Source organism: Sycon ciliatum, chromosome 10 (assembly GCF_964019385.1).
Source record: "Sycon ciliatum chromosome 10, ocSycCili1.1, whole genome shotgun sequence".
Classification (NCBI taxonomy): Eukaryota; Metazoa; Porifera; class Calcarea; order Leucosolenida; family Sycettidae; genus Sycon; species Sycon ciliatum.
Window position 1 is genome coordinate 1,367,704 of NC_088652.1, and position 14,531 is coordinate 1,382,234.

General features: G+C 48.5%; 3 protein-coding genes across 3 annotated transcripts in view; 1 reads left to right on the top strand and 2 right to left on the bottom strand.

Annotated features, from left to right (window-relative positions):
• Positions 1 to 14,531, bottom strand: part of LOC135825908 (fibrillin-1-like) — a 289,285-nt gene that overhangs the window by 188,876 nt on the left and 85,878 nt on the right. The window lies entirely within an intron of this gene.
• Positions 1 to 14,531, bottom strand: part of LOC135825909 (uncharacterized) — a 60,905-nt gene that overhangs the window by 3,166 nt on the left and 43,208 nt on the right. Inside the window, exon 15 of the mRNA XM_065338545.1 lies at positions 6,105 to 6,451. Within this exon, the coding sequence (XP_065194617.1) occupies positions 6,105 to 6,451 (347 nt within the window). The remainder of the gene's footprint in view (positions 1 to 6,104; positions 6,452 to 14,531) is intronic.
• The window catches only part of LOC135826210 (uncharacterized protein K02A2.6-like), a 4,012-nt gene continuing 441 nt past the window's right edge, over positions 10,961 to 14,531 (top strand). The window contains exons 1-2 of the mRNA XM_065338841.1: positions 10,961 to 11,845; positions 12,291 to 14,531. The exon at positions 12,291 to 14,531 is cut by the window's right edge and continues 441 nt beyond it. Coding sequence (XP_065194913.1) covers positions 10,961 to 11,845; positions 12,291 to 14,531 — 3,126 coding nt within the window. The remainder of the gene's footprint in view (positions 11,846 to 12,290) is intronic.

Sequence of the window (14,531 nt, forward strand, 5' to 3'; positions counted from 1 at the left end):
GCCCTCGATGACACATACACCTCCACCCTTTCTGCACAGGTTGCAGGTGGTTAGGCAGGAGCAGTTTGGTTGGCATGCTCTATCTCTTGGGAACAATGTCATGCAGTGTATTGATATCGCTGCGTCGGAGATACTATTGTCGAGCCACGTTACTGTAACTGCCAAGATGTCTAGTGTATGCTGCTCCATGACGGCATGAGCTCTTCAACAATATGTGTTTTATGCCTCAAACTCCAAAATTATTAATATGTCCAATGGGAATTGTGAGTCCCTGTGGGTAGGAAATGGGGGAGAAAATAACATTTACGGGTACTGGGTGGGACTGGTTGGAAGGGGAAAAGGGGCCAGCCTGTGGATTTCAATTACTTTTGAATGGCACCATCTACTTGGAAGTGATGCGGTCAGCCTGGAAGCGCCATTCTCGGACTCTGACAGTTGGTGGCCAGAAGTCGGAACTTAGTGCGGCACCTCGGCAATCTGCAGGCAGGACGACATGGACAAAGGCGACTCCAAAATATTTCCTTTCCGACACAGAACACTTCAGTACTTGGACGTCGCGACCTTCACACCATTTCGCGATGGACTCTGAAGAGCAGCCACTATCAATGTTGCCCACGTACAAGGCACAACATTTTGTACGGGAGCTGGCCACCAAGTGTTCCATTATCGGTTTGGGTCGAGGGCGTTGGTAGTAGCTGGTAACGGTTATCGTAGTGGGTCGTACGGGAGTTGTGCCGGTTTGAACCACTTTGGAGCTGTATGAGGCCGAGGGTACGGGTTGTGTGGGTGCAGGTGGACATACGGGAGGTACGGAGTGGGTATCTGTTGACTGGGCCAGTGTTTGATCTGCACTGTGATCAGATGCAGGGAGGGCGGCGGTTGGACTTGGAGTATGCATTCCTTTTTTGAACAAGGCAATTTCATCGCGAAGTGTGGCAACTTGAGACTGCAAGTCTGCTATTTGGGAGACCCTGCCTGAAAGTTCCTTCATGCAGCATGAACACCCATCCACAGCATCCCTTTTAACGACAATAAGTGGGCATCCGACTGACCTGCTGGGGACGGATAGCCAATACCTCGGCCCTGCAACCGGTGGACGAGTTGAGGCCGGGTTCCTGTACTGGCGATATGGCGGGCTTTCGCGAGCTCTCGCAGTTCCTTGTTGTCCAGGAGTGCCAGGTCCTCAGATATGACCGCATCTGACGGAGTGGTGGCCATGGTGTCCAATTTAGGGATAGCAAAAGTACACCGGAAGCACGTCCAGAAGACTACACGGAAAAGGAGCAGAGCTCCAAAAAGTGCATCCACCTCCAAATTTGAAAAACCAGTACACTCGTACTAGTGTTGAAACGAGCGTATCTATAACAAACGAGCGACTCACTAACGAGCAAGCTATCGAGCAAGCTAACGAGTTTCATTGATGTGGCAAATATGATTTTTTGAATTTTTTTCTAAGTTCGATTTTTTCAGCTGGTTCAAATATCACCGCCGGCATCTGGGGTTGCTGCTGCTTCACTTCGAACTGCTGTTTGGTGTCGAGACGTCTCTTCAGCGCCGTCGTTGAGCAGCCTTTGTAAGAATAGGCCCTTTTGCAAAGATTGCAAGTAGCCCTGTTCTTCGCTGCATCGCGGGAGAAAACTTCCAAACAACTCAGCGTAACTTTAACTCGAATGGAGAGGTGACCGAAGCATATCCTGCGACAGGTCAGCAGATGCGGAACAAGACATCAGTAGAGTCCACCAAAGCTGCAACGACAACTGAAACAACTCAGTGTCGTGCAGGTATACAGTCACTGTAACTGCGAGTGATTTTCACTTTGCGTGGGACTGGACTCTCGATCGACCAGGGAGTCATAAAATATTCTACGACTCCCCGGTCGACATGTACTGCCACATGTTTCGGAGTACGGTGTACAGTGTTCGTTAGTGCAAACAAGCTGGCCGCACAAACGAGCCGAGTTTCTGGCGAGCGAGCTAACGAGTACCCGGTGAGATTGTTTCAACACTACACGGTACGTATCATTTTCTACATAACGACTTCAAATGTTAACGAATTTTAAAAATTTGTTAAATCTTTAGAATTAAATGTTTGTGTCTTTCCCTCAAACTAGTCAAGAGTTAAGAGTTAAGGAGGTTCGCGACGGTTAGCGCCATGTTGGATTTCCGAATTTTTTTCTGAAAAATAATGCCTTTCGGAGTGGAAAAATGGGACGCGATCATGCACAGAAAATAGTTTGACCATGACTTCGAGGTGCTCGAGTCGAGACAAGATTTGAGGAAGAAGCTCAGCCACTAGTGGACTTGCGGATTTGTTTTGACATTGGCGGTTTTTGGATAGCTCGGTTCTCCTGCCGACGTGTCGTGGAGATGAAGACGCGGGAGAGTAATCCGTCACCCACGACGCGGCCTCTCATTCTGCGTACTGGACGATGCAAGAAGCTTCGCAAACTCGAACGATCGATCGAGTTCCTGAAAAACGGAAAGGGCGATCTCCATCACTAACGCCACTGGATTCGACTCCCGCGAAGAGGTCGTTCAGTGCCCCTCTTCACGGTCGACGAATCGTTCATCTCAGGTATCTGGCTGTGGGATTGTCTGCGTGCCAGAATCCTGGATGTGGCAAACCTCTGGCGCTCATTGATTGCGTTGAAGAGAAGAGGTACGACCTGGGCAGCGTACTTGTCATTCTGTGTCAGCAGTGTGGGATGGAGAATTTATAGATACAGATAGCCCTGTAACTGCTCAACACCCTGGCCCCCGTGCTTCCACAAGCAACACCAAAGCTGCTTTGGGTAAGTGCGTTTTTCAATCTCATAAGATTTACTCATGATATTTGGGAGTCATTGCCACCCTATGGCTATGGAAATGTATGAGCACACTGTATGCGCGGCGGCCGCGAGCGTCCGTGTGTTTGCATAGACCTGCATGTTTGTGCATGTGTGCACCATACGCATGTATGAACATGCACATGCATATGCGCTCATGTGGACGTGCCCTCGCACACATACTATACACACGTGCATGACCGCTCCCAGGGCATGTTGGTGTTACATGTGTATGCGGGCATCTCCACTCATGCACATGAGTGTGCACATGCATATGGGTGGGTACGCACACGTGCGTGAATGTATGTGTGTGTGTACGCGCGCGTGTGTTCTATTGCGTGTGAGAGCATGCATGTGTGTGTGCGTGTGTGTGTGTGTGTGTGTGTGTGTGTGTGTGTGTGTGTGTGTGTATGTGTGCACGGATGTGTGTGTCGATGGTGTGCATTTTTGTGATTGGTGAACACTCTGATCCCTAAACCGCGATACCGGAGCTCCCAAGCTACAGCCTCAGATTGATTTATAGTTCATCGTTGGGAATGAGTTCGCTGCTCATGATGCTGTTGCGGATGTTGCGGCCCTAGCTGAAATTGTCGAAGCTCGCCCTGATGCCAGTATCCTGTAGCACTCTGTCACTTTTGCATCAGCATGTTCGGCGATGGAGTTTGCAGAACATGAGCAAAAGCGGCTGGCCACCCTTCAACCGTTGGTCCAAGCAACGTGCTTCTCTAAATCAGTTGCAGTGCGGGCAGCTGCCAGTGGGTTGGTGATGAAGCACTTTGTCTTGTCCTACAAACGAAGTGGTGAGCCAGCCATTTCCAGACTGATGAAGGAGCAAGTCGGAGGTAAGAAGCGGGTGACAGTCTCAAGGAAGATTATATTAGTGGTGGCTGAACACCTAGCGAAGAACCAGCAGCAACCCAACTGTAAGGAACGCCCTGTGGCACAGTGCTTCACTTGTTTGTGCGCACCGTAAAATACCATCATTTTTGCCAGTGTGGGATCACATTCTAGCTCGCATAGTTGAAGAACAAGAGGACTCAATGTTGTCTGATTCATTCCAACATGTCAGCTTTCATTGTAGTTTGATATGGGGCAGTGCTAAGCGCTATCATAGCTACATGTACATGTATCACAACCAAGTGCCAACAGGAGAGTAATCATGGAGAAAAGTACCTATCACTAATGCGTGCACCCAGGGTTTTCCGGCAAATTTACTAGTTGGGCCGCGATCAGCTAAAACATGTCTTTGGGGTTTCGTAAAAAAAGTTGGGAAATGACGAAATGAAAAAAATGTTTTTTTGGAGCACGTTCACTCTGCACTTCGTTCAAATGATTCATGATGTGGCGATCATCTTCTCAAATTTTGTTCAAACACTTGTTTGGCGTTCTACTTCAAGTAGCTGGCGAGCGAAGACTGACAATAGGGAGGTTCCGGAGTACGATTTTTCGTGCCAAAATCCGTGGAGGCTCTACGGATTTTTTATACGTCGTTTTCGAGCAGTGAAAAGTTCCGGGGTACGGAACTTATGTGTTTGCCGTCATTGCCTAGGTAACGATCGCAAACACGTCACATTCCCGCGCTATGCCTTTTTATTTTGAAAATTGTACCGAAATCAAAACTTCCCGCGAAAAATCGATGTTTCTCGTACCAAATTTGTACGCGAAAAATCTTTCTGCACCCGATGACGCAAAATCTCCATACGAAGCATGGTTCGTATGAAAGCCAGTCCACACGGATTCTCGTGCCGAAAAATCGTATGGAGCACGCCTGGAAAAAATCCGTAGCGCCCATACGGATTTTGGCACGGAAAATCGTACCCCGGAACCTCTCTAATGTCCGCATCTAGTGATACTAGAGCAGCTCACAGGGCCAGACGATCGCTGTGCACAGCCCAGGTTTGTTCAGGTGTCTGCAAGTCCGTGGCGGCAGGTCTGCAGAGCGACGCTGACAATATTATTTGTTGGGATCTCATTGATGTTGATGTCGACAGCGAAGCTGAATCGTCCCCGTCGTCTCCAGTAGCGAAGAGGCACAAGTTGTGGGCTAGTACATAATCATTTAGGCGGCGAACCGGCTGCCTTACGATGTTACTTGCGTTCAGCTCTCATGAGGCGTCTGACGCAGTCTCGGAAACGCAGGCGATGATCGAAAGTGTCACTGCCAGAATCGAAAGAGTATGCAAGTGCAACGCCGCCCAGCGCATCGTGTTGCTTTCCAGGAAGAACTTGGGCCATGCCTTTGAACTGATGTCGTTGACATGCTCAAGTCGGTGTCAACATCTTAAGTTCCGTTGTATTGTGCTCCGCCACAAAAGCCACTAAGTAATAGTTTGTCTCTTTGTGTCAGACTGTGCGAAAACTGTCATTTTCTATTTCAAAGTACATATTTTGAAAGCGGTGTTTGGGGCACTTGTAGACTACTTTTCTGCCCTGTATCACCTTCAAGAGGTCAAGTAAGGTCCCAAGAACTGTTTTCTGGAGGAAAACAAAATTTGAAAATTTTCACCCTAAGACATGTTTTAGCTGGTTGTGGCCCAGTTCAGCTATTCCATCCTTGTATTGTTCTGAACGCCGAGGGCTCTAGTGAGTTTATGCAACACCTAACAGCCAAAAATCCAATAAGTTATGACCAAAGCAGCAGCAGAGAAGTACAAGCAATATAGATACGTGAATTTACCAATTTTAGGCAAATTTTGACAGTTTTTTGGATTTTTCTCCAGAATATGCACGGTGACCCCTATTTTCGCCGCGGTAAACCTGTTCCAACCCACTTATAGAACGTGTTTGAAGTATCCACATATGGGGCAAACTCAAAAATAAGCTGCAAAAAATATTCAAAGTTTCATTTTTTGCGTCTTTTTGTTCTTCTCCAGGAAATGATGACCTGGATCCCATCGTCAACCAAAGTGTACATTTTTCGGTGTTGATATCATCTTAGTCAATACCTCGAACAGTCTGTAAAATTTTATGTCATATTTTCTGTCCTAACTGATGTTATGGACGATTTCTCATCAATTTTGGGATTTTGTGTTATTTTGTGTCATCAAGGAAAATTGTGTTTTTGGCAAGACCTATTCGGGCAATTGAAAAACTGATGTTACTAAGCGAAAATATAAGGCTGTACCTATTCAAACCTGATGTCAGATTGGGCTGATGTTGAAATTAAATTTTTAGGGCTAACTGTCCCGAACCCCCTTAAATGTTCGTTAACATTACTTGTCTTACAGTACAGACCAATAGTGTGACTGCTTCCCTTGCTTGTCTGAAATGTACCACTTACTCTTGGGCCGAGGCAAATGTGAATCATGAACTTCCTATTGCTGGGGATGAATAGATCTGTGCCATCCGGTAAAGGGCGGCTTGCTAAGCCATACTTGGGTACGGAGTTCACAGGCACATCCTTTGGCGTAATCCAGCCAGACCCGCCAGTTCCCAAATTCTTCGTCAGGTAGTAGTTCACGCACTCCTTCTCATGGGTCGTTGGCAGGGTCATGCTGAGGGCATGACAGCCATCACGAGCCTCGGTGTAATTCACGCCAAGCCGAGTTGGAATATAGTTGACCCGCTGAGTGTAAGAGACCGTGACCGTGTTGTTATCCTGCAGCCGTGTGAGCTGACATGTCGCACCTAGCACCAGGAAACGCAAATACATCGGCAAAAACATGAGCTCGAAAATACTCTACTGTTACCTGACAGTCGCGTGACATGCTGGTAGCTTATGGTCATGTGACATGCTGGTAATTATCTGATGGTTATTTCACCGTGCTGGTATCTGATAGTCACGTAACACATTGGTATCAGATAGTCACGTGACAAGCTGGTAACCAATGGTCATGTGACAGACTGACAGCTAATGGTCATGTGACAGACTAGTATCTGATAGTCACGTGACGCATTGGTATCTGATAGTCATGTGACACATTGGTATCTGATAGTCACATGGCACGTTGGTAGCTAATGGTCATGTAACAGACCGGCAGCTACTATAATAGGGACCTTTCGCACAACGCGTACAAATACGAAACGAATGCTGATTCGTCGCCTGGGTTCGAGGATTCGTCAGATCCCCATATGAGGACTCGTTTTCACGAATGGAAGCCTCTTCATCCGTGGATCGCTCCGAATCCGTCAGGTTGCATTTTTGCCAGGTAAGTGTTTTCCGCGGGACATTCGAAAGCGCTTCAGCTCAAAAGCTCTGTGTGCTTTGTTTTTGGTTTATTTGAGATGATCAGTTCGACCTCGATTTTCAAGTAAGTTGTCCTTCATCCTGCTTATTTTGTTTCTGTTTGTGTGTTTCTAGATATCTGACTCAGACTGCAGTGCTGCAATGGCTGACCCATCCAAGCGTACCATGAGGAAGTTTGCTGCCAACCACGATGAAGCCCTCGTGAAGGAGTTGTTGGCCGGAGAGAATCCGTTTGTTCAATCTGCATCCTCCAGTGTGTGGAGCAGGATCGCAGACAGCTTGGCTACCTTGTTTCCGGAGAAGATGGGTGGCCTGACACCTCGTGGTGCCCATGACTGCGCTGAGAAGCTCGTCCGCGATGCCCAGGCCAAACAGAACAAAGACGCCAGTGCTTCTGGTATAGTGGAGGACTTCGGGCCCAAAGAACAAGCCCTGGTCAGCGTAGTAGAGCTTTATGAAGTTGCTGCTGCTCAAAAAGCCTGTGCCGCCGACGACCTGAAAAAAAAGCAGCAGCAGGATGCAGATATGAGGAGCAAGGCGGCGAGCATGAGAGATGGTGCGTTCTCATGTCTCAAGCGAAGGGCTTGCGATGGTAAGTTTTCAAACTAGACCAGAACACATGCAATGAACTCGAATACCAACTTTCAGGGTTGTGAGTTGTGTAGTTATCCACTGATTTGTCGTAGTGTCTGTGAGCGAACTTGGCTTTTCATGTTTCCATTTCTGCCAACAGGCCATAGTTCCTTGCTTGTGTATCTTGCTGCACCAACATTGACATGAGTAATACTTGCAGATACATGCAGATACATGTGTGTGTGTGTGTGTGTGTGTGTATGTGTGTATGCATGTGTGGATGCCGGACAACCGCATCCCGAAACAGGTGCTGTTTGGCTCCTTCTTGCAGCGTCGCCCGGCACATGGCCCATGCTGCAGATGGAAGGACTGTGCTGTCCGGGATCTACGTGCCCGTGGTGTGGAGGCATTTTTTTTTTACTGAATACCACAGTACCATCAGATGCTGCACAGCGGGGGCGGTGGCATATTGGATGGAAGTGGGGACGGGGCAAAAGTAACTCCTCCGACCAAAGGTCTCGGAATCATCGTTACTCCTGTGCGCCGATACATAGGAGAAAAGAAACATGTGCATCCAAGAGGGAAGCACCGGCTTTGCAAACGATAATGGGGAGAATTTGAGATTGAGATAGGACAAAACAATAGTAAAAGCAGTGCACCGTAGGAAGCATCATGGTATGATGTTGCATGTGAGTCTCGCGCACCTACCAAGAGCCTGACAATGCGCCTGAGCCTCCGCCCCGAGTGGTATGTACGGTATGCGGAGGGGATTTTGCACGGAAAGGAGACATGGCTCGGCATACGTGTCTGGAGGAGCGTGCGCGGCCTGTGTCTGAGCACACATTGGTATCTGATAGCAGGGACTAATTTACTTCAAAAAAATTGCATAGCAATAATTGCTACACACCTCGATGTTTGCATAGCAACGCAACAATTTTGCATAGCAGTTTTTTTCCGTCGACAATGCAGTCTTCAGTGCACTTCCACTTATACCGTCAACAAACGCCATGCTGCCTCAAACCACGAAGCGAGGACGCCTTCTCCCTGCACATCTTGCAAAATATCTTGGTCACAGCTCCACCACTCGACTCTGCGCGAATCCATTCTTTTTTGGGATCAAATTCAGCAATCCACTTGTCCACAGTACCTTGCTTCACAGACATGCCGGCAGTGAAGAGGCTTCATCAATAAGGCTAGCAGAATTTTACAAAGATAAGTCCTGAACGGTCGAGACGCCTACTGCTAGTGAAGCAACGCGGTCTAAATCTCAAAAGCAGGTGAAGTACTTGTCGACACTCGCCTCGTGCTTCCTGGGCTGCACTTCAAGTAAATATTAGTTAGTTAGTTTCCAAGTGCACGTGCTGCGGTGCGCTTGCGGAGATAGTGTGACATATGGCCATGGTCTCGCGGCCCGCGCGTGCGTATGGTGTAAAATCTACCTGCAGTGCAGGCTGGACAACCACACACACACAGTCTAATCTAGTCACAGTGCATGGCGCGCCATCTCGTGGCGCCAAACCAGCCACACACACTGTAAAGCTACACATGTGCATGCGCTACGCGTGCACTACAAGTCTATGTCCAGGGACCATACTTAGCTGTATGTTGTGTCGCAGTTTACCGCGACTCACTACGAACTTCGAATCGCAGACACTGTGTTTTGCGTCGCAAATTGCGATGCGATACCGGTTAAATTAGTCCCTGGATAGTCACGTGACAAGCTGGTAACCAATGGTCATGTGACAGAATGGTAGCTAATAGTCATGTGACAGACTGGTAACTTATAGTCACGTGACACATTTGTATCTGATTGTCACATGACACGTCGGTAGCTAACGGTCATGTGACAGACTGGCAGCTACTATAATGATAAGAACAGACGACCAGATTAAGGGAATCTAAAATCTCTTTTGAAGAAGGGGTTACTGGACCATTCAATGCTGTCGAAGTCCCTAGCATGCAGGGGTTAGGGTGTGTTTGGGTGATCAGGCCATCCCATGTGCAAATGTCATAGCAGCCCGTATGAGCACACACATAATTACAATTGCGCACACTGGGTGCTGCGTGTCACCACTCTTGTTCAGTTTTCTAGTACACATTAGAGAGGTTAAGTTACACGTTTTTTGCCCTTTTTCAAAACGCGGTGCAAATCTCACGTTACGTGTAATTTTTAGAGGTTAAGTTACACGTGCGACGTGACGTGAAATTTTGCCTGGCAGGATTCGGGTTTAGTTAGCACAAATATCAAATCTTCCCACAAACTCGATAAAACTCGATAAAATTCCGGAAACTCACACAAATTCGGTCGGGATAACCAAGCGAAACTTCTAAAAACTCACGTCATGAACTTACGTGCGGGACAGTCAACTCACGTAAAACACGTCAAATTTTACGTGAGTTTTTTCACTTTTTGACGTAAAAGTTCCCGGACGTAAGACTTTTACGTGAAACTTAACCTCTCTAATGCTGTGAACACCCACGGTGCAAAGGCACAGGCCCAGTAAAGAAACTACTTCTTTCGGTAGATATAGAAAGAGAATCTGAGATGACCAAACAAGGTTTACAGGTTTACCTGTTTTGTGTCCAACATTTTAACAAATTTAATCATGATACTGGTTAGTCAGAATGTGCAATGATTAGCACAACGTGACTGACTAGACAGTCAGGAGCTATGCGCCTGTATTTTTTTCCTCCAAACAATACATGGCTGGGGCTGCCCATAACCACTTTGCGTGGCGTATCACCCCCTAGAATTCATTGTGACCAGTGCAGCCAGTCATTCTGCTCCACTAATGACCTACCAGGGTCCTACCAGGGTCCTACCAGGGTCCTACCAGGGTCCTACCAGGGTCCTACCAGGGTCCTACCAGGGTCCTACCAGGGTCGAAAAACTAACTATACGTGTTCACTATATGTGTGTGTGTCCACAGTTCAATCTCTGAACACAAATAGTGCTTTTGGAGAAAGAGAACAAACGGGGAGAGAAAAAGAGAGAGAGGGGGGGAGAGAGAGGGGGGAGAGAGAGAGAGAGAGAGAGAGAGAGAGAGAGAGAGAGAGACAGAGAGAGAGAGAGACAGAGACAGAGACAGAGACAGAGACAGAGACAGTGACAGAGACAGAGACAGAGACAGAGACAGAGAGAGGGAGTGTGATATCCATGTACATGTCTTGTGTTGACGTCACTAAGACGTCACTAGGACTCTGCATGCACGCAGGCCAACCTGTGTTTCCTTGCCTTTTCCTTGTTGTTCTGTCTTCCGAGTCCTTGAAGTGACTTCCTCGTTGTTGGCTTTTGTGATTAGAATTATACATACCGGTAACATCCTTGTCTCAGTCTGGGTTGTAATAATTGGCGACGAAGATAAAAGTATTAGACGATGGCCATGGCCTCCAGTTTCTGCCAGATGGAGCCATTTGACGGCCAGAACTTCTCCGATTATTTGGATCGTCTCGAGTGTTATTTTGCCGCAAGTAGAATCGGAGTGGCAGCTACCACCGATGCAGACGACGTCACTGCTGCAGGAAAGGTCAAAACGGCTGCCCTGATTGCGCTGATGGGTAAAGCTACCTACTCGACGCTGAAAGACTTGTGCTTTCCTGGCAAGCCAACGTCTAAAACGTTCGATGCGATAGCCGATCTCCTCAAGAAACACTTCCAACCGAAGCTGAGTTTAGTGGCGGAAAGCTATCGTTTCCATCAGTGCCGGCAAGGAACGGAATCTGTCACGGATTTTGCAAATCGCCTGAAGAGACTGGCGTCCACTTGCGAATTCGACTCCCACTTGGATCGCGCACTGAAGGACCAGTTTGTGCAAGGGCTACGAGGCCAATCCATCACGAAGAAACTGCTGACTATGGCGAACGACAAGAAATTTGCTGATTTCTTAGCCACGGCAACTTCGGAGGAACTCGCTGATGCGCGGACTGCAGAGCTGACATCGGCCTCAAGGACTACAGACGTCCACAGTCTTCGGTCCGCGCCATCATCGCTGAAGTCGCGTTCGTACAACGACAGGCCTCCCAAAGCTGGCCGCAAGTGCACTGGCTGCGGCGGACAATGGCACGAGAGACGAGAGAGCTGCCCTGCCTGGGGAAAGCCGTGTAATTTCTGCCACAAGCAGGGCCATTTCGCATCTGTGTGCAGAGCCAAGGACAAGGTACACTTTGTGCACAATCCAGCGCCGGACGCGGGGGAATCAGACTCGGCAATAAACAGTGAGGAGTATTGTCCGGAACAGCCATGTAAGCAGTACTGTCGACCCGTATGTCTGCACTGTTCGCATTGGCCGCACCCCAATGGCATTCGAGATCGACACCGGGGCTGCAGTTACTGTGATTAATGAACGGCATTACCATGATTTGGCTTCCAAGGAACAGTTGATGCTGGAAACTGACGACTTACCCAGTCTACGTACGTATGCCAGCAAGATCATCCCAACGGTAGGCCGCGTGAGAAGCGAAACCAGCAACGGAGGACGCAAGGCTGAGCTGGTCTATTATGTGATCAAAGGCACTGGACCCAATCTGCTAGGTCGCATTGGAGAAACTGAGGCTCAACTGGAACCAAGTTTTCAACGTCACTGCTGACATGCCGAAGAATATCCTGGACAAGCATCCGGAACTATTCAAGTCTGGCCTGGGCACTTGGCGACATGGCAGTGTCAAGCTGGCAGTGGACCGTAACGTGAGGTTTCCTATTCACTCAAGTCGGCAGAGGAGAAGGAGCTGGACCGGCTGGTGAAAGAGAACATTATCCACCCCGTGCAGAGTACCGATTGGGCTGCACCGATTGTGCCAGTGCTAAAGAACAATGGCCAGATACGTATCTGTGGCGACTACAAGTGTACCATTAATCAATCATCCAAGACAGACAAGTATCCGTTACCCAACATAGAAGACTTATATGTGAAACTGAATAAAGGATGCTGCTTCACGAAGTTAGATCTCAGCCAGGCCTATCAGCAGCTACCGTTAGACGAACAGTCTCAGCTTCTCACGGCTATCAACACAAGCAAAGGCCTATTTGTGTATAATCGCTTGCCTTTTGGAGTGTCCGCTGCACCTGGTATCTTTCAGCGCACCATGGAGCAGCTGTTGGCTGACATTCCAATGGTCGTAGTGTACCTGGACGACATCCTCATATCTGGCACAACACGAGAGGAACACGACCTCCATGTCAAAATGGTCTTGGAGCGTCTTGAATCGGCTGGTCTGCGCTTGAACCGGGACAAATGTGTGTTTGGCCATTCATCTGTCACTTTCCTCGGCCACATCATTGATTCAACCGGAATAACGCCGACAGCTGAGAAAGTGCAAGATGTGCTGGACGCCAAGGCACCGACTAACGTATCGCAGCTCAGAAGCTACTTGGGATTGATTAACTATTATCACAAGTTTGTACGGAACTTAAGTACTGTGTTGAAACCCCTGTACGAATTGCTCTCTAAGAAGCAGTGGCGATGGTCTGACTGTGAACAGTCTGCTTTTGAGAAAAGCAAAGCCATGCTACTAGAAGCACCATGCCGTGTACATTACGACCCGAAGATGCCAATTGTCGTCAGTTGTGATGCATCACCGTATGGTATTGGTGCCGTTCTCTCACACATCACTGCGGACGGAGACAAGCATCCAGTCGTGTTTGCATCGAGAACATTGTCCTCAGCGGAACAGAAATATGCACAGATCGAGAAAGAAGGCCTGGCTATGGTGTTCGCCATCAAGCGCTTTCATAAGTATTTATTTGGCCGCTCGTTTGTGCTGCAGACTGACCACAAGCCTCTACTTGGTCTATTTCAGGAAGATCGTCCGATTCCGCCGATGGCCAGTGGTCGCATCCAACGCTGGGCCCTACTACTAGCAAGCTACGACTACCAGCTTCAGTTCAAGTCGGGCAGCAACAATGGTAATGCTGATGGACTCAGTCGGCTACCATCACCCTCATCGGTACCAGAAGTCCCAACACCAGCCGAAGTCGTTCTGTCGATGTCTGTCCTGGAGAACACTCCGGTCACATCCACCACCATTGCTCAATGGACGAGCAAAGATCCGGTGCTGTCACTTGTCCTCAAGTACGTCGAAGAAGGTTCGCCAGACAACATCCCCGTGGATTATCAAGCGTATTCCCGTCGTCGTAATGAGCTTTCAGTAATAAGTGGCTGTCTTTTGCTGGGCTCACGTGTTATTATTCCACCAAGAGGCCGTGAGACGCTCCTGGAAGAATTACATGAAGGTCACCCGGGCATAACCCGGATGAAAGCCCTCGCCCGCAGCTACATCTGGTGGCCATCTATTGACGACGAGATAGAGCTCAAGATCAAGAGCTGCCAACCGTGCCAAGCCATTCAGAAGTCACCAGCCCTTCAGCCGCTACATCCCTGGGAATGGCCAGGTAAACCATGGGTGCGTCTGCATGTCGATTACGCAGGTCCAGTTGAAGGCAAGATGCTCCTGGTTATCGTTGACAGTTTCAGTAAGTTTATTGAAGTCCACCCGGTATCGTCTGCAACCTCGGCAACTATTGCCAAGCTCCGTCAGACATTTGCAACGCACAGACTGCCGCTTCAACTTGTTTCCGACAATGGCTCAGTATTCACCAGTGACGAATTTCAACGATTCTGTTCTGCTAATGGTATCAAGCATACCCGGTCATCTCCGTACCACCCAGCCAGCAACGGTCTAGCTGAGCGTGCCGTACAAACTGTCAAGAATGCGCTGAAGAAGTCTGTTGGTGATTCTGATTTGGAATCCCGTCTGTATCGGTTCCTGTTTCAGTATCGCCTTACGCCACAATCAACTACTGGTCAATCTCCATTTCAACTCATGATGGGTTATAAGCCTCGGTCCCGTCTTGACCTCAAATTTCCGGACACTTCTAAGAAGGTTTTCAGCCGACAGCAAGCAGCCGTAGACCGCCACCCGGCTCACTCGTCGTCCTTCTGCTGTGGCGAC